The sequence below is a fragment of the Salvia hispanica genome, chromosome 4 (assembly GCF_023119035.1).
Source record: "Salvia hispanica cultivar TCC Black 2014 chromosome 4, UniMelb_Shisp_WGS_1.0, whole genome shotgun sequence".
NCBI lineage: Eukaryota > Viridiplantae > Streptophyta > Magnoliopsida > Lamiales > Lamiaceae > Salvia > Salvia hispanica.
This window is the reverse complement of record NC_062968.1, coordinates 34,625,012-34,644,964: the sequence shown is the minus strand read 5'-3', so window position 1 is coordinate 34,644,964 and position 19,953 is coordinate 34,625,012. Positions and strand designations below refer to the sequence as shown.

Sequence of the window (19,953 nt, the reverse complement as noted above, 5' to 3'; positions counted from 1 at the left end):
TAATGATTAAAATAATAAGTGTAAATAATTTAGATATTTCTTTATATATATTAGTGAATAGCTTTTATAGTCTCTTTGATTATTGATTGAAGTACATAAATGATCTCTAAACTATGATATTTACACATTCACAATCTCTTCAAAATGTATAATGAGAAGTTCATAAACTCTACACTTTGCAATTTTTTCAATTTTTAGGACAAAAATGCCCTTTAAGCCATACCCCATTTGTCATATCCAAATAAATGCCCTTTAAGTCCACATTCCAAATAAGTGGTCCCTCCATTTATAAAATAATGTCCACATTTGTCATATCTGGTCGTCTATTATTTAATGTTTTATTTGTTTTTCTTTCATTTTCGGTAAGTGAATCTCAAACTTTACCGACTTATTATACTCATATTTTATTATAAAACTAATAATTCTCTAGATTATTTTATCTTTTACTTTAATATCTCCATTTTAACTAAATATCATTTTCTCAAGACGAGTACTTAAATGAAGCGTCTCGCTTATGGTGGGACGGAAGGAGAGTAGATAAAAGATCAAGTATTATTTTTTTTCATTCACTTTTCTTCATATTTTTAAAATCCTTACCTGGTCAAAATGAGACTTTAAATCATTGATAGAAGTAGTAAAATATCATGCCCGTATTACAAAATGGAAATGTGCTTTATTACTATTAATAAATCAAGATATGTCTTTCATCTTAATATAATGCAAAATAAAAGCTATGTTTTCTTTATATAACAAAAATTATTCAAATAGATTGAATTATGTAATATTATATATTATGGTGAAAGGCATAATATTAGTGCATATCACATACACATACACAATCTAACTTTATTAATAGTAATAAGGGATGTAATCAATTGCTAACTAATTACCAATCCCAAATTGAGATCAATTTTCAACCATTAAATTAAAAGATCTTGTGGTTAATATAATGCCAAGTGTAATATATTTTAAATTTAAATAGTTATTAATTAAATTAAAAGGGTATTAATGTTAAATCCTATATGTAGTAATTATAACTAACTACCTTCTCTCTCCTCAAAATCATCTCAAATCTTTAAATTTACGTAACTCTCTCAATTTAAATTATTTTTTCGCAAAAAATATATCAAATTAAAGATAGTTTAATAAGGATTCCAACGAGATCTCAATTGCATATATTCCGACGACGTTCGGATGATGAAATTTGATATTTTTTATTTTAGTTTTCGTAAATGTTGATCCAGATTTTTATCAACTAATACATCAAAAAATCTCAATAAAACAATGTAAAAATCTCAATAAATATGTGTTGATATTTTCTTTTACTAATGTTGATATTCTTATATCATATTGTTGATATTTGTAATACACAATGTTGATATAAAAAAACACCCACGAAAATTATCATATGATAACATAATGACGATATTACCCTTTTGTTGATATTTTGTCTACTATTTATTGAGATTTGTGAGCTTTAATCTCATCCACTCATTTTAAAATCTAAGATTGGAGATTTAGTCTTGATTTTGGATTAGGGTGCTATAAGCATTAGAATAAGACCCATAGTAATAATGCATAATCTTATTTTGCAACACTGAATCTGTTGTGATATTTATATTTGTGTACACATTGTAGATTTCAAGGATTTCTGAACATATTTTTTCTAGAGCCACGAATGAGCAATGTAATTCACTCTTTATTAGTATGAAAATATTAAAAGCCACTTATACTTTTTTTTTAAGATATCGAAATATCGAATTTGAATCTAGTGATTTGAAAATAAATATGGGCTCTTAGAATGTTATTGAGTTTACTACTATAGATGACAAACACGGATTTTGCATGTTTTTAAGGACTAGATTTGACTCGTTTTAAATGTCAATCATGCAAATTATGTTATTAAATTGCAAATGTTATACATTTGGTATTTTTGATATGTTTGTTGATAAATGATAGAAAAAGATAGAAAAAAGGTGCAAAAAGGCCAAGGTGCAGCAGCCTCTGTTCGAGTCCATTTTGCCAGCGAGTTTGAAGTCCAATTAGTTCTTAATTTATACTATTCTCTTCCTCTTTGAAAGAGCTTCGCGTGGATATCTCGCAAGTCTCAATCGGAGTTCTGTGGAGAAAGTTATGACTATTCTACGAACGTTGCACAATGCAGTCAAAGCTAGCGGAAATTTAGGCGGAAATTCACAGAAGAAAAGAAATTATTATATTGTGAAGCCAAATCTCTCCCATATCTTGTAGAGCATGAGAATTATAAAAAATAAACCTTTTTCCAACCTATAAATACCTCTAACCTAATTCATAATCTTCCCTCCAATCCTTCTTCCATCACCACACCTTCTTCCATCCCATCTAAGAGCCTCCAATCCTTCCCCCTCTACACATTCTTCCATTCCATATTCCACAAATAATTCATCCATCTTCCATTGGAGCGGAGCTCTGCAGATCCAGGCAAGAGAGACCGAAGATTGAAGATTCAACCTTGGGTTTTATCAATTTCATTATGTCTAGTACTTTTATTGATTTTACTACTTGTCTATGAGTAGTTAAATATCTTTTAATTTATATGGTTTTTGGTGAAGACTATTATGTACATATTTTGATTTATTGAATTGAACTTTTTCCTAGCTCTTGTGATTGTTTTGTTTGTTCTTGTGCTTATATTGTTCTTTTGTCTGACCAACTTTAGAACTACATCCGTTTAACTAGATTAATCGAGAGATAGCTAGTTTTACGTGTAAAAGGAACGAATACAACACATAGGTTTATCCCCACTCGAGAGAGGGGACCCATTGTGAGGACTTGAGTCTTAGGAACCTAAGGAGTTAGAATCAAATCTATTGGAAGGAGACTTTGATAGTTAGAATCTAATCTACTGGATAGGTGCACTCGAGAGAGTGCTTATTCTAGAATCGCGACTTTCCTAATAATCTTAGAGACACATAAAGGTAAAGGTTCTATGAGATTAATCATCACTAGGTCGACCACGAATCCTAAAACTCTACATTCTTTAGCCTGTTTTGTATTATTTTGTTTTCTTTTTTTTTCTTTTTTTTCCCCTTAGTTCATAAATCCAAAACCCAAATATTTCGTGTCTCTAGATAATATATGACGCTTAGTATATGATAGACAGTTGAAATCTTATTTCCTGTGTTCGATATCCCGGTACTGGCCTTTAGCTATACTAGATCTACCCTGTAAACTTGCAGGTATTTTTAGCACTAATAAATAGTGCATCAATAGATAAAAATAATAATAGACGGTTTATGTGGTGTTGGGTGAAGTCGATGGAATTTTCGAATCACCCTTGTATCGAGTAAGAGTAACTATTTAGTAAAGCGTAGATATCCATTAAATAAAATAATCTTCGGAGCCCTCTGTTCCACTATAAAGCAATGATAAATCTCATACTTATACTAACTAGTTGGTTCAATAAGACAATAACTTATTGTCGGATCACACCAATTGCAAAATAAAACTACAAAAAAGAGTGGTTTATCAACAATAGGCAATCCCTCGGTATTTATCGATGGTAAACAATGTTACCGGCGACAAATTGTCCTATGGAATGACCGTAGTCTGTCGCCAAAAAATTTACTGGCGAAAATTTTCGTCAGTAATCCATCGATAACACTGTAAACTGACATAAAAATGAGGATTTCCGGCTGAAATTTTCATCCATAATTTTTTTTTTAAGAGTTGTAAGTATGCGTGAATTTCAACATTTACGTGTAAAACATGTAATAATAAAACTCCTAACTAAATATTACACCTAAACGATATTAATTTTGTTTCCTATGTGACTAAATGGTATTACTACAATATATTACTCCGTAACTATCACTATCAACTGTTGGCCAAATTAATATTCAATTCAATGTAATCTCATACTCATTGTATAAATAACATCTTGCATAACCCATATTTACTACTCAAACTAAAATAGTAAATTAAGAGTGTTAACATAGGAGTAGTATTTTTGTTTTGAGGTGTCACCATTTATGTGTATCACAATCTTGTTTGGGTGCAAATTGAACAGCCGTTCAACGAATGCAAAGTATAGTTCAAACTTTTAAAACTATTTAGTATTTTCTCTTATTTATCGATTATTATATATAAGTGTATCCATTTATTGTGCAGCAAGCACCAAACGGTTTTTGTCTATTTGTGGGTTGAGGCAACTGAACGGGTTATCGTATCTTACTTTGGAAGGTGCAAGTTGCAAAATCGACAAAATAATAATTTATTAGTAATACAATTGGTCGATTTAAGAATTAATTTCCAATGAAATGACACAAGTTGATGGAACAACTTGTTGAAATTATTGGTCATGTAACTAACTTAGTAGTGGATTGCGCACTTTATTCCGACGATTTTTCGATTAATTTATGGTGAAGCCATTCCCATCCAACTGATTTCCGTATACATTTCATATTTCTAGTTTATGGCTTGTCATCTTCCAAACTATCTTTGTCCTTTTCTTTTTTTCTCACTCAAATCGAACAAAACAAATACTACTATCATTCAACTATAGTATAGTAGAACTCATTATTATATTACGTTTCTTAATAATAGAAATCATTAAGTAATAAAAGTTCTTTACATTTTTATCTCTTTTATTTCATAATTTACTTAAAGATGATCAGGCGTTATTCTCATTACATAAACATATTTGTATTTATAACTACTTAATCGATAATATTTAAACCATTCAATATTACTCTAATTTACCAAAATAAATAGAATATTTTTATATGCTACTACAACAATTAATTAGCTCATGCATAATAGTTTAGGTGTTTGAGTCTATACTTATTAGTACTCCTGATTATATATAAATATAATCCAAAATATTATAGCCACAGAAGCAATGATAAAATTCAACAGGTTGGTTTGGTTTCTAAAGTTGGGCCAAAAGGCAAAATTACCTGCAAATATTGAGGTTATCTAGGCCTAAATGCTGGGTTTAGTGGGCCTTGTTATAATTATTTCATTAAATTGAATATGCACGTACATTGGAAACTCCCTAACCCACTTTTTTTAGGGAGACAGAAACACCAAAGTGGTTGGGTTTCTAAAACACAGCAAGTACTTACTAGTTTTCGGAGTTTCAATTCTAAGACAAAGGCCACCTTATCTTGCCAAAATAACTCATCTTGCCAAAATAACTCACCAATTTATCAACTTTAAGTCATTATTATTATATTTAATATTTTTCTCTCTAACAGGGTGGGACTCATTTTACACTAACATACTTTTCTTTCTATCTCTCTCCTATTTGACCAATTTTGCATTAAAACTCATGTCATTTCTAAAGTTCTTATTTCTAAGGGACAAGGGAGTATAATTTAATACCCACTCCGTCCCAAAAGAATATACACTATGGGTTTAGCATGAGTTTTAATGTAAAATTAGTAAAGTAAGAAAGAGGTAGAGAGAAAAGGTAATTAAAGCATTGTTAGCGGAGAATAGATCTCACCTTATTAGAAATAAAAGAGTTTCCAAAATTAGAAAGTGCATATTCTTGTGTCATGTACTAAAAAAGAAATAGTGCATATTTTATGCGACTGACGGAGTACTCCTTAAAACTTAAACTATATTGTTGAATTCAAGAATACTTTTCTTCCAAAACTTGGATGTCAATTTTAATTAGTTTATGGAATGAGACTACTATACTACTCGAACTAGCCTCCGATGACATTCAAGTGCTAATAAAATGTCAACTACTCCATCAAACCAAACCGAAATCAAATGAATTCCAACTTTGGTCTAGACACCACCAAACCACAAGACGGCAGTGGATACACCCTCAGCCTTTGCATCGGGTTGCCCATCATATTGCTTGTTGTCACCTATGTCTCGTACATGTGCAAACATGGACGAGACGAGGCTATTGGAACTACCCACGACCACCACTCGATGGCCATGAACGGATTGGACGACTCAACCCTCTCCTCCTACCCGCAGATTACCTACTCGGATGCCAAGCCCGGCGACACCTGCTCTATGCCACCGGCGATTTGCTTAGGCTGCTGCCCGACTGCGCCCATCTCTTCCATCTCGCCTGCGTTGATCCATGGCTACTACTTCATTCGTCTTGCCCCATTTGCCGCTACTCGCCCTTGCCGGTTGCTCCACCGGGATCATAGTCATCATCATTGTATATATATGGTCACTTCTTTTTATCAAAATTAGTTTAAAGCTCTATATAAAATCCAAGTTTAAATCAATTATTGATTTAGCAAAGGATAGCCAATTCTTCCCCATGGAAATTTTCAACTCTACAATAGTGATCAAATTGTAAAAGCTAAATTATTGATTGCCCTAGTTAGTAGACATCGTACATATCCTGAAAGTAGCATCCACACATTTATGGTTTATGGAGATTATTACTTAGATATATAACCATATCGGAATGTTTAATTAGAAAAATACTAATTATCTTAAAGTCATAACCTACTTCTTAACTCGAACTGCCACATAGCACGTATAAGACACATTAACAACGCTACAATAAAAAAAAATACATTTAATGAACTTTGTGGATGGATTTCTGTGAATTGGAATCCCGATAGTTTATCTTGCATTATTGACAGTTTGTTTTTACATTATAGACATAGATTGGCGATATATGATGCAAAATAAACTAGCAGCATTGCAAAAATAAATAGTCTATAATGCAATCCACGGAAATCCATCTACAACGTTCACTAATATTTTTTGCATTGTAATTTGTAGCGTTGTTATTTTGCATTATACGTGTAACGTGACACGTGGGAGATTAGAAGTACATTATGACTATAAGAGTGGAAGGACACTAGTGCTCTCCTATGTCCATAATCGTAACAAATGATTTGCAAGTAAGCATACCTGGACGGGCAACTTAGCAGGAATTCCAATGTTTATCCATTTTATGTCATTTTAATTTCTTGTTTTGAGGCTAGTGTAAATAGATCCTCTGGTTATCTTCTTCATTAGACTTGGAGGATATTGAATTATAAACTCCTTGTCAGCTTTTCTTTGGGAAATCTATTAAATTTCTAACTTATTACGTTGCTTGTTAGTTCTTTTGAGCTTTTAAGTATATGTATGCATCAATAACTTGTCTATCCATTGAGTAGTGGAGTTATGGAGTGGTCTAGCATGATGAAAGTTGTATAGGGCGCGCGCTGCCTTCATTTTTTTTTTTTTTGGAGGAGGTCCCTAGTTAGATCCTTCTTCACATTCACTTTTTCTCATTCCTTATCATCATCAATTTCTCTTTTGGATCTATTTTTTTAGGCTCGAACCACCTATCTCCCTGTTAATTAATTGTTGAAGATCTTACACTTGGACTCATCTTGGGCATGTTCAGTGGAACCAACAATGAAGATCCATATGATCACCCAGACAAGTAGTGTACCTATAGATGAGCCTATATTTATGTCTTACAAATATTTGATTACACGATGTTGATAGTGTAATTTTCAAAAGAGCTTGACAAAGACACGTCGATGATGACTAAGTTAGAGAACAGCATCATCAATCCTTATTCGAGCTACTGAAAAAATAGGTTTTAGATTTCGTATTTTTTCCCTATTTAATTTTATGTATTTCATTTCTATAATGTTAAGGAACTTTAATTATGAGTAAAAAGTACTAGTAGCTTTTATTTTGTAAGTATCACAATAAGTAAATATATGAAATAGGAGGACAACAAAAAATTAATAAAATGAAAAAAATGAGATTGCAACAAATTTTGGATATATGGGGGTGGCTGAAACAATAAGGATTGATTCTAGAGTAATATTGATGAAATTTTATTGAAGTTAAAATAATACTACTACACATGATACTTTTGATATCACAAGCCTTGACCAATTTTCATTTTTTTTAATATAAATTTTGATAGTGTTAGTATCATAAACTTTGACCAATTTTCATACTTTTTCGTGAATACAAATTTTGCTAGTAAATGATAAATCTCATTGGTGTTTGGAATTTATGACATTTGACAAAGTGAATTGATGGAGAACTAATGATCGAAATAAAAGCGGATGCAGAAAATAATATTGATGGGGTCACGCCCTTTTTGTATTGAAATGTACCTTTTGGATGATTTGGATTGTTGATACGAGTTTTACATAATAATTTATGTTAAATTTTGACAAATATAAAAATTTATAAAAAAAAACACTTAAAAATAGCTATAGTAAAGACTTGAGCCCCTTGTAAGCTTTAGATTGGCGCGGTGGGCCAACCTGTAGACATTAGATTTTCAAATTGATATTGTTCGGTCATCTAGGTTATCGGGCAACTAATGTAAGAATGAATTTGTATGGAATTGCCAAATGTGGGTAATCTCATTTACTATCAAGTTTTAAATTTATAGAAAAGAGTAATAAAAATGTAGCCAGAATTTATAATATTAGCAAAATATTGCCGTAATCAAATATTGTTAGGAGCGTGGCGTATTTTGTAATTTTTGCACATGTAAAGTCACCATTCCAGTGCACCCTCATTTTGAAAACGCCAAATCCGAAATTACTAGCCGTTAACATTTTGCTTGTCATCATCTGATTAGCTCTTTTCCTTCTCCTCTGTAGCAATTAATGAAAACGACCTAGAAATCTCTCTCATTCTAATCTTTCCCTATTCTCACACAAAACCTCCACTCTCAGAGATGAAGGCCATGAAAGGAAAGCTGTTGAAGAAACTCAAGACGGTCAAGGCCATCGGCTACCTTAAGCCCGACACCATCCTTGAGGTCAGCGGCTATTTACACACTTCAGCTCGCCCCCCCTTGGCCGCCATTGAAGAATGCCCTAATTCAACGGATGACAAAGAGAATGTCAGTCCAGAGGAAAACGAGAATGTTGCTGAATCGAAGCCGCAGATCGGTGCGACGTCGTTTCGGCGGCCGGATTTGTACTCGGGGAGCCTCTTCGATCCGAATCTCCTGGCGGCGTTCGAGCAGGCGGTGATGGAGGTGAAGGCGAGAGAGGCCGAGAGAAGGAAGCGAATTGAGGAAGACGGCGAAGAGGAACCGCCGCCTTCCAAGTCGAGAAGGATCGATCCGCTGGCGGGATTCGAGGAGAGGTGCCCGCCGGGAGGGGGGGAGTCGGTGGTGCTGTACACGACGGGGCTGCGGGCGATCCGGGAGACGTTCGAGGATTGCCAGAAGACGAGATCGCTGCTGGAGAATCTGAGGGTGGTGTTTTTGGAGAGGGACGTGTCGATGCACTGCGAGTATAAGGAGGAGATGTGGAGGATTTTAGGGGGGAAAATTGCGCCGCCGAGGTTGTTCATCAAGGGGAGGTACATCGGGGGAGCGGAGGAGGTGATCGGGCTGCACGAGCAGGGGCGGCTGAAGCCGTTGATGCAGGGGATTCCGGTGGATGATGGGAGGCGAGGGTGCTGTGAAGGATGCGTTGGATTGAGGTTTATTGTTTGTTTCAACTGCGACGGAAGCCGGAAAATTATGCCGGAGGGCGACGGGGAGGCTATTGTTTGCAACGAGTGTAATGAGAATGGGCTCATCGTTTGCCCCTTTTGCTGCTGAATCCACAAATTACTACACTACTACTATTTGTTTGTTCATTTTTGTATAATTCGGATTCTTTTATTCATTGGCAAAATTGGTAAGTTATGTGTTGATACTTTTCTAGTATTTGATTGCACTTCACATGCAATTCATCTGTACTTTTGGTATTCATTTTTCTCTGTCTTGTTCTATGTAGTATACAAGATTAGAAACATTATTTTTACTGTATTTTCGACTTTAATTTTGGAGTATCTTATATTCGGTGCCTGGTGGCATAAATGAAAATGTTTGTATGAGAAATTATTCTATATTGTGGTTAAAATACATATTTAAAAATCATAAGCACACTTAAAGTCTAGCAAATTGATTTGATCAAAACTAGTAATATCACATACACCTTGTGTTTTGGAAAAGTTAGCACGTAGTACTATAATTTATAATTTCAACTTTATTTATTTATTTTATATAGCTTTAACTTTCGAATTTTTTATTTATAGTTTTTAACTTAATTTGTTCAGGTTGAACTTTCATTTTGTTAACTTTTACTAATTTTTGGTATGACATGAACTTTAAGGAAAATTTTCAATCTCAATTCAATCAAAAATTTGGAATCCAACTATGTGATGATGAGTAAAAATTTAGTGGTCAAGACAAGTGGCATGATGACTTGGTATGTCCCACTTATCACTATTTGACATGTAGACAAAAAATATTCTAGATATTTAAACTATATATGGTATTTAGTGTTTAGGAATAGAATTATATTTGATAATTTTAAAATTTCCAAACTGTTAAATGGACAATAAATACACCTACAAATATAATAATATCATTTATTTTCAATATCTATTTACATTAAAGGTAATTGATTAAGATTTAATCGCATTATTCTACTATTATTTTTATTTTATGGAGTATATGGAGTATTAAAAAACAATAAGATAATTACTTAAATTTTGTATTTTTATCTTTTTTATTTATTTACACAAAACCACGAATAAAACAAAAACTATATAAATTTTTAAAATTTTGTGCATATAGTGCTAGCAAGATTAATTTTAATTTTGTCCTTGTACTGTTTAATAGTGCTAGCAAGATTAATTTATGGTTTAATTTATCATTACATTTTTTTTAAATTTTTTACATATATAAGTAAAAAAGAAAAATTAAATTTTAAGTTATTCATCTTATCATTTTTCGATATATCTATGCAATACTCACTTATTCATGTATGTATATATACTCCATTAAAAAAAAAAGAATAGTTCCATCATATCTTAAATCAATCACCTTTATATAATTACTATACATATATGCGTGTATTAATCGTCCATTTAACAGTTTGGAAAGTTTTAAAATTGTCAAACATTATTCCATTTCTAAACTCTAAATACCATATATATGTTGAATATCTAAAATCTTTCTTTATCCATATGTCAAATAGTGATAAGTGGGACATACCAAGTCATCATGCTTGACCACTAAATTTTACTCGTGATTGTGATCATGATAAATTAAATACAGTAAGTTACAATTTTTACCTCAACAAAATAGAAACCATTCATGTTTATATTGCCAAAGAAAATGTCATCTTAGTACGACTTTGTTTCATTCTCCTTCAATAAAATGCGAGGGATACCTTAGAATAAACCTCAATGTCCGGACAAATGGTATAAATGAGGAATTATTTTAAAATGCTTTTATTGTACTCCTTCCATCCTCTAAAAATATATACATTTTTATTTTCATATGTTCCATAAAAATATGGACATTTACATTTATGAAAACTTGTTCTCAACTCATTATTCATATTCATATATATCAATTTATTTACGATTTGTACCACTCTAACTCACCATTACAACTCATTAAACACTAATAATAATGTAGGTCTTCACTATCCATTAACAATTTTAAATTTTGAGTGGATCATTCTCATCATCTCTCGTATTTTACTAATTATATATTAATTCTCGTACCATTTTAAAAGCACATATTTTTATGGGACGGATGAAGTATTAAAATTTTGTTTTAAGTAGTAGTCTATGGAAATGAGATGTTCAATTAAGATAAGATGACCTACTGAGATTACCTACTGAGATGAATACTCACTAATCACTATCCACAAATACTGTTTAAAATTTTTAACTATCATTTTCATCCTTTTTCGCACTTTACCAATTATGTATTAATTTTCGTATCATTTCAAATGTATATATTTTTATGAGATGGATGGAGTATTAAAATTTGGTTTAGGTAATCTATTGAAATGGGATGTTCAATTAAGATAAGATGACCTAGTTTGTACAACATGACATTCTTTTCCATAGTTTTATAATCCAGTAATGCTTTAATCATTTTGTAAATTTCAGTCCATATATATTTTCTCTTTCATTTTTCATCAACTCCTACTCAAACACGCACATTTTGAAGTTTCTCCCACGTGTTTTAATTGAATCACACTCTTACGTTATTTTATTTATTTATATTTATGTTTATATTAATAGGAGAGTGATCAATTGCTAACTCATCATTTAATTGCTAACTACAATTAATTTAAGGCCATAGAATTTTAGAAAACGTGTGGTCTACAATTTGCCACGTGTAATTTTTATTTTTATTAATAAAATTAAAAAGATAAAAAAAAACTCCAAATTAGGGTTTTGGATGAAAATGTCAATATAGTATTTTAAAAATATCAACACAATGCTTTAAGAATGTCAACGCAATGCTTTTAGAATGTTAACCCATTCCGTATATTGACATTCTATATGTATTATATTGACATATTTTATATAATATGTTGACATTTCTGCTATTACGAAAAAATTAAAAAATTTTGAATTTTTTTAATTTTATAACGTCGCAGCATATGCATGTAGGATATCGTTGGATCCTTATGAAATTATCTTTAATTTGATATATGTTATATGTATTTAAAGTTTTGGGATTTCTTTTAAAAGTTAGTTATAAGTAAACATGTAGTTGATTGACATTAATACCCCTATTGATATTTTTTGGAATTAATCCTATGGCCTTATTGACGTTTTTCGTTGATCGTATTGACATTTGGGGATTAATGATCTAAGCCCTTAATTTGAATATCTAATTAATACTATTTTTTAATTATAGTCAGCAATTAAGTTATTAGTTAGTAATACATCACTCCCCTATATTAATATTACTAACTATTTATTTATTTTATTATTTATTCAGCCCTACCCATCTTTTGCAACAGGGAGTATCAAATACCACAGCAGTCTACTTCCTGATGAGCTACTGGCTTCGAATTTCCTCTCTCCCCATTCGCTTCGTCCCTTTCCACCTTAGAATCAGGTAATTCACCGCTCTTCTCCTCTCTTCGCGCATAATCTGTATCGCATTGCTCTCATTTATATGATAAACCGCTAAAAATTGTTCCGTTACGCTGTTGTTTTTGGAATGGGTTATTATGATTTTGTTGCTGTTTTGATCTGCTATTGAGCTGGAAAATGGCTTAGTGTGTACATATGTATGTCACAGAGGAGAGTGTGGGGTGTCATATAGAAACTACTGCAGGAACACTGACAATCGAGGTGAAACTATGGAACATGTTGTGTTTGATGGTGCTCAAGTGATGGTGGGAGACCCTCAATTGCTACACACCAAAATATCATCTATTCTACGCGATGGCACTTCGAAGCTGCAGGTTTTGTTTCGTCTAGATTAATCATAATTGGTGGAAAGTTGTTATGTTTCTGCGCTCGAACCAGATAATGTACTTCTCGAATTTCTGTAATTGGTAATTATATTAATCTGTGTAACCTCGATATGTAAGCAGATTGTGTTCATATGTGCTACACTGCTACATACTAGTATATATTTGTGGAATTGTTGTAAGATATAAGATATCTTACAACTGAAATTAACATTGCTCGGAGACTAGTGATTTCCAAATCTTTTATTTCATGGAAAATAACTCTTGGTCCTTTGTGATGGCTGACATAAAATATTTAGCCGTATTCTACTTGTTTAGAATTGAAACTACAATGGCTGCTAGAGTGTAAGTGCAATGTTATTATATAGTTACACTTTGTTCAGATATTTACATAAAAGGTAAAATACGAATTGACAATAATACTTAGGCAGACTCAGTTATAACTGGATATATATCTACATAAGAATTTAGAGGCATCTGGGAACACAAAGTTAGGGGGGGTGACCTGCAAGATAATTATCAGCTATAAATTGTGAAAATTTTTTAGAGAGCACAGTCAATAAATAATAAGAGAAGCTAGTTAAGATTTAGTAAATGTATAAAAAATTAGTACTACTATTTGATTTCTATATTCAGTCATGTTTGCTGATGTCTTGTTCTCTATACTTATTCATATCGTCCACTTTTTGAGGGTTGGCATTTTATTAACATGTGCGTACTTCTTGGCCATCTGTGCGTATATGTAACATGTATCCTACTTTAAAATGTCAGGTTATTGCAGATTTTGACGCCACACTAACTAAGTATTTGGTCAATGGGCAGCGAGGGCATAGTATGTTACTTGTTTTACATTTTGGGATATGGTCCACCATGTTCCATTTCATTTATATCTGACTGTTCTTTCACTAATTCCAAATATAGCCACCTATAGAGTAGGCTTCGGAACCCTTAATGTCCATACTAACTTTTTGCTAAATACTAAAATTGTAGGTAGTCATGCCCTCCTGCAACAGGGAAATCCTGAGTATGATTTAAAGAGGCAAGAATTATATGATCATTACCATCCATTAGAAATTGACCCTGCCATTCCTCTTGACGAGAAAGCAAAACTTATGGAAGAGTGGTATGTGACCTTACATATCCTAAGAATGGAATTACAACCATGTTTCACTTTCATATGCTCCCTCATTATTAGCTCGTCTTGTTAGAGACTGGAAGTGTCTTAAGCCGTCCAATATATTATTCCTCAATACTTTTTCTATCAAATGTTTAAATTTCTGAAAGTTTTCAACTGGCTCTGAGGGAGTTGAAGTGTTTGAGTCTGTATACGCAGGTGGGAAAAAACACATGGCCTTCTTGTTGAGGGAGGACTCAACTTTGATGCAATAAAGAGCTCCGTGGAAAAATCAAGGATTGCATTTAGAGATGGGGTTACTGAACTTTTTGAACTGTTGGAGGTAGACATCACCAGAATCCCTGAGCCTACATTAATTTTTCATTTAGTTTTATTTATTTTTTGTTTACTGACATATGCACATATTGGGAGATGATGTTTTCCTGTAACTTTTGTGCCACATTCCAATATACTTTATATCATGTGTTGTTTTTTCCATTCTGATTGATTTTTATACTCTATGCTAACCTAAATTTAAGGGCAAAGTTATAATGATGATATCATATATTTGCAGAGAAGTAATGTTCCGGTCCTTATATTTTCTGCTGGACTTGCAGATATTATTGAAGAGGTTAGCCTTTAGATTCCAATTACCCATGTCTGATTTTAGTGAGGCTTTGCACCTATGTATAGTTTTGAGGATACTGTATAGTGGATGCTAATTTTTTATGCTTTTTTCACCAGGTGTTCAGACAAAAACTTCATAGGCCCTTTAAGAATGTTAGAATTGTATCCAATCGAATGGTTTTTGACCAGAATGGTAACCTTGTATCATTTAAGGGTATGTTTCCTATTACAGCGTAGAACTTACAAGGATAACTAATTAAGTAGAATGATCTGCTGTGCCTTTTTTCTGATTTTCTTGTTGTGAAAGCATTGATTTTGTACTGTTGATTTGTTGTTGTACATCAAAAATTCTTTTCAGCCTCAAACTCGCAGCCAGTTGTATGCACTGTAGTCTTTATATCTAAACTCTTTAGCTTGGATGACAAAATTTTCAATTTCTCTTGATTCTCCAGATACTAACTTAATTCTATATGCTATAGGTTTCAAAAACGGCTTTTATTCGAAACATTGTTTTCAGATTGTCATCTTTTCATGTTTCCAAAACTGTTTCAGTGACTGACAAAGATGGTAGTGCAAGAATCTTTCTTCTTGCATGTGTTCCTGCATGTGTTCCTTCCTTTGCATCATTGAGGAATACAGATCATCTGGATATTGTTCTTTGTTACAGGAAAGACAATCCATGTATTGAATAAGAATGAGCATGCAATTGACATGGCTGGTCCGGTTCATGAGGAGCTTGGCTACTCAGAAGACTCCACGCCTGACGCCTCCTCTGTGAAACTGAGAACTAATGTACTACTCCTGGGTGATCATATTGGAGATCTTGGAATGTCTGATGGTCTGAACTACAGTACAAGAATATCAGTGGGATTCCTGTGAGTTATAAATTCTGGTAAAAAATATTATGAATATGTTACTCTCATTGCTGCATCTAATGCTGCGAGAATGCTGCGAGAATGCTGATGGTTGTTATTTCCAATTTTTTTTTTAAAATCTAAACCATTACCAAGATAACAGAATACTATTATCTTTGAATAATATTTCATGAGTTATGATTTTATAAAGCTGCTAAACTTTTATTCCTGATTTTATTGTTACTTAGTGCCTCATTAACTCTGATATGTGTTTGCTAAAGTCAGTGTTTCTACTGAACCAGTGGATTGTTCTCTCTAGTCTCTCCTATTAAGTTAGGTTTGTGTCTACTTTTTTCCAAAGTTTGACATTTATAATCGAGTTATTTTTTGTTACTATCATCTTTCATTCTTTTTTATATTGTAGCTGAAAAATTAGGGCATCATTCTGATGCATTCATGACACATCTTTAGTTGTCTCACCTGAAAGTACTTTATGCAGGAACGACAACATTGAGAGCTCAAGTGACAGCTACCAGAAAGCCTTCGATGTTGTGTACTTGGTAAGTAGCAGCACAGTTCAGAAATTCCACATGTATGCTCACCTTTGTCCACCACTATGGTCTACGTCAGACTTTTGCCGTAGATCTGTTAAAATTTCTGGCATAATAAGACTGAAAATGGTGCAGCCTTGCAGCACTATCCATAACGGAACTCAGTTGAGTTGCCGGATATCAGCTTATATTGTAGATCCACCTCATTGTTTTGTGTATCTGTCTGTTACATGCATCACTCAAATCCTTATCAACAAAAATATATAAATTTATTGATTACTGAAACAGAACGATGCATCCATGTGGGGAGTTGTTAAGCTTGCATCTCAGCTTTGCTCAACTGTTAGTAATGGATGTGGTAATCAGTGATCCCTTATTCCCAAAATGAAATGACTGTACCTGCCTGCAGCCAAATTTTGATCGAGTGAGTTCTTTGGATTTGATGCTTCCATTGTTTTCCTTGATTATGTGTGCTGAGAAAGATTTAGTAATATTGCTTTGGAATGTGATGCAGGTGTTCTCTTCAACCTCGGGAGTCAATCGCACCATGATATCTTATCTGTTTTGGGGCAATTTCTTTGTGACATTAGCCACTAGGACTATCAGTATCATGTATCCATATACTTAAAATATATTGTACTTTCAATGGAAGTATATAAAGAAGGATAATATTTATATTTATTCAACTCATTTACATTTCTCCGAAAATTGGTTATTGATGTGAAGGCCAAAGGTTAGGAAAGCTAAAACTAAGCTTAGCGCACAATTAACACATTATACCTTGTCATGTAGAAACATGAAAATTAGACATAACTCAAAAGGGGTTTTTATCTCTACAAATTTTTAGCTTCTAATGCTTCTTCCAATGGTATGGTTCCCTGAGTATCACCTACTACTTCTGCTTCCAGAAGCTCATTCTGTGGATGCAGGCATTTGGTGTAATGAAACTCAATTTGCAGGCGATGATGTAGAGGCGTCAATGCCAGCAGTCCCTTTTTCAGGTCAACTAGTAACTCCCTGATGGGGATTGCAGCTAGAAAGCTCTTGATGTACTCTTTGCACGACTCTTTGCCCGTGCAGACTACGCTTGATTCTTCCGCATTCTTTCCTTCAGCAAGATTATTGGTATCCGCTTCTTTCCCAGTAGAGCCCTCCTTATCGTCGTTTTCCTCTGGTTTATCGCCGTTCTTCCTTTGATGAATTGCGGAATTACTGTCAAATTTCAAGATGTAGGCTTGGTTGCACCCTTCATAGAGCCTCTCACCCAAAGTGTCGATGATGTAGTATGCATCTTGTTCGACCTTCAAGACGAAGAAGTGATCGTTCCAGCTGATGATGTAGATTAGAGGGTGAGCCAAGGGAGGCATCTCTGATGCAGATGCAGAGATTTCATCCCATATGTTGTCAAATGACATGGCACCTTGTAGGACATCACACCCTTTGTCATCCAATCCTTCTGGATGGAAAAATCCAACGAATGATTTCTCAGGTACAACAGAAAGTGGCCGGACCTTCGCCTCCAACACTGTCTCAAGATCAAAATGCTTGTCTGGGAAGCGCTCCCTGTACGTCTCGTTGTCACAGAGGTTTCTCCACTCCAGTGATCCCTCACGGATGAGGCTGTCAAGCTGGGATTTGATCGGCATCTCATTGTCGTTGGATTGCAGCCAGTCAGCGATCACAGCAACCAGAGCTGTGCATGCACTCTCACCAGCTGCACGCTCATGCCTCTGGTCGATTGAGGCAAAGAAAACTTTTGTTTTCAACTTCATGTGGCCATCGCGGCTCGTGATATCCCTGTCTTCCCAGGTGCCAATGGTGAAACCATCGTCTCCAAACGCAGAGATGGACATGGCAGAGTTCTCCCCATCTTTCTGCACGAGTAAAAGACCAATTCAGTAACATATTTCAACCGCCCAGAATCGAGTATGGCGATGATCGAAAATATACCGTTAAGGTGGACTCATCAGAGGAGCTAAGCTGCCTTCGATCGAAATCAATATCATCTCCGCCTTCCTCACCATAGAACTTCTTCAGCAACGGCTCCCCCTTCATCTTAGGAGACTTGAAGCTCAACTTCCGCTTCCTCCATGGCAGAAGCCGACGTTTTGAGTTCTGCTCCTGCATTGGATGATCGGGTGGTGAAGTGGGCTTGGTGTGATGGGTGTAGTAGAGCCAGTCCTCATCCTCCCCGCTGCTCGTGTTTGAGTGAGCCAATGCTGCTCCGGCATGGTTGGCATAAGCCAAAGTCCCATAACTGAAGGACTTCCTGTCGCCAGAATCCTCCTCGGAGAGCCCTTCACCAGATCCGTGGTCGTCCGAATCAGAGTCGAGTGGGTAGAGGCCGCCCTCACTCCTATCGGAGCTCCTCCCGTCACTGCTGCCGTCATCTTGACCGGCTCGTTTTGGCCTGAGCGCGGAGAGACCTTTGAAGATGTTGACTCTGATGGGGCTGGCCTTGAGAGTAGAGAGATCTTGTTTCTCCGGGGAGAACATTTCTCCATAGCATGGTGATCGAGGAAACATGAGAATGGGTTTTGGTGCTGGTTCAGATTGATCTTGGACATTTCTCACTTCAACAAGAAGGATTGAGAGCTGCATCACAAGAAGAACACAATAGGAGTAGTATTTAGTTATCTGTGATTGAAAAAAAAAGAGCTAAATTTGGGTAAGATTGGTTACATGAAGAGAAGCATTGATGACAAGAGGAATATCGACGTCTCTTCCTTGTTTATCAAAATCTGCAAGATTCAATGATGCAGAGGCTACACCGTTGGACCCCTGCATTAGCATCACAAGTTTGTCACAAAGTCAACATCAATCTCCCACTTATTCCACCTCAACTACAATTCAACTTTAGTGGTTGAGGTAGTAATGGTTAATCTGCTTTTAATTAATAAAAAAAATTGTTCACACGAGAGAGAGAGAGAGAACTGACATTGAAAAGGGTAAAGGAGACCTCCCATGGATGCAAGAGAGCGTCCTTGTTAGCAGAGAAAGCGCAGAAGCAACGGAATTCCTCTTCCCATGAAGCAATTCCATGTTGGTTCAACAACATCTCCTTTGTGAAATTCCTTCTCACACTCTTCCTCCTCAGAGAAGTCAAAGAGATCCCTCTGGCGCCTTTCCATTTGATTTGAACCGAATATCTGGAGTTGGACTCATCATCATCGCCTACCAAGCTGCTTTTCAGATGATGAACCGTGATTCTCGCCTCCAATTTCTTCGACTGCCATGGCCTCCACTTCATCATCTTCACCACCATTTTCCTTTCCTCTCTCTTCACTTTTTTATCAACTCTTTCAGAGACACACGGAGAAGCCCACTGCGTTTATATAGAATCTAATCTGTTTTTTTTTAGGAGTAGAACGGTTAAAAGGGTCTTTATCAAAGTAGAGTATTTGAACGTTAGTTCACAATTTGTGGATTTAAAATTGGAAAATTGGTCCGAACTAACAAACTTACCGGTTCACGGTTTAATTATTCAATAAATATATTGTACCACTTCATAGTCATCAACAAAATTGTAAGTTTACAAAAAAAATTCAGTTATAAATAATATATAAAAAGATTCGTAT

At 34.4% G+C, this 19,953-nt stretch overlaps 3 protein-coding genes across 4 annotated transcripts; 2 read left to right on the top strand and 1 right to left on the bottom strand.

The window, feature by feature from the left end:
* Positions 1 to 8,557: 8,557 nt before the first annotated feature.
* LOC125224144 (uncharacterized protein At5g39865-like) lies at positions 8,558 to 9,699 on the top strand. The gene has a single exon (XM_048127503.1). It carries the CDS (start codon positions 8,672 to 8,674, stop codon positions 9,548 to 9,550), a length of 879 nt encoding a protein of 292 aa, XP_047983460.1. The 5' UTR covers positions 8,558 to 8,671; the 3' UTR covers positions 9,551 to 9,699.
* Positions 9,700 to 12,776: 3,077 nt separating this feature from the next.
* On the top strand, positions 12,777 to 17,056 carry LOC125222378 (7-methylguanosine phosphate-specific 5'-nucleotidase A-like). 2 transcript variants are annotated; one of them, XM_048124937.1, is made up of 11 exons: positions 12,777 to 12,868; positions 13,055 to 13,220; positions 14,001 to 14,061; positions 14,220 to 14,352; positions 14,563 to 14,686; positions 14,918 to 14,974; positions 15,088 to 15,184; positions 15,638 to 15,845; positions 16,324 to 16,384; positions 16,664 to 16,799; positions 16,890 to 17,056. In XM_048124937.1, the coding sequence occupies exons 1-10, from the start codon at positions 12,804 to 12,806 to the stop codon at positions 16,742 to 16,744; spliced, it is 1,053 nt and encodes a 350-aa protein (XP_047980894.1). In that variant the 5' UTR covers positions 12,777 to 12,803; the 3' UTR covers positions 16,745 to 16,799; positions 16,890 to 17,056. The 2 variants fall into 2 exon arrangements, with proteins under 2 accessions (XP_047980894.1, XP_047980895.1); XM_048124938.1 differs by having other exon boundaries at positions 12,784 to 12,868; positions 13,091 to 13,220.
* A 106-nt stretch (positions 17,057 to 17,162) lies between these two features.
* Positions 17,163 to 19,702, bottom strand: LOC125222377. Its single transcript, XM_048124936.1, has 4 exons — positions 19,314 to 19,702; positions 19,058 to 19,156; positions 18,326 to 18,970; positions 17,163 to 18,249 (listed from the first exon to the last, which is right to left on the bottom strand). Exons 1-4 carry the CDS (start codon positions 19,638 to 19,640, stop codon positions 17,209 to 17,211), a joined length of 2,112 nt encoding a protein of 703 aa, XP_047980893.1. The 5' UTR covers positions 19,641 to 19,702; the 3' UTR covers positions 17,163 to 17,208.
* Between the last annotated feature and the right edge of the window lie 251 nt (positions 19,703 to 19,953).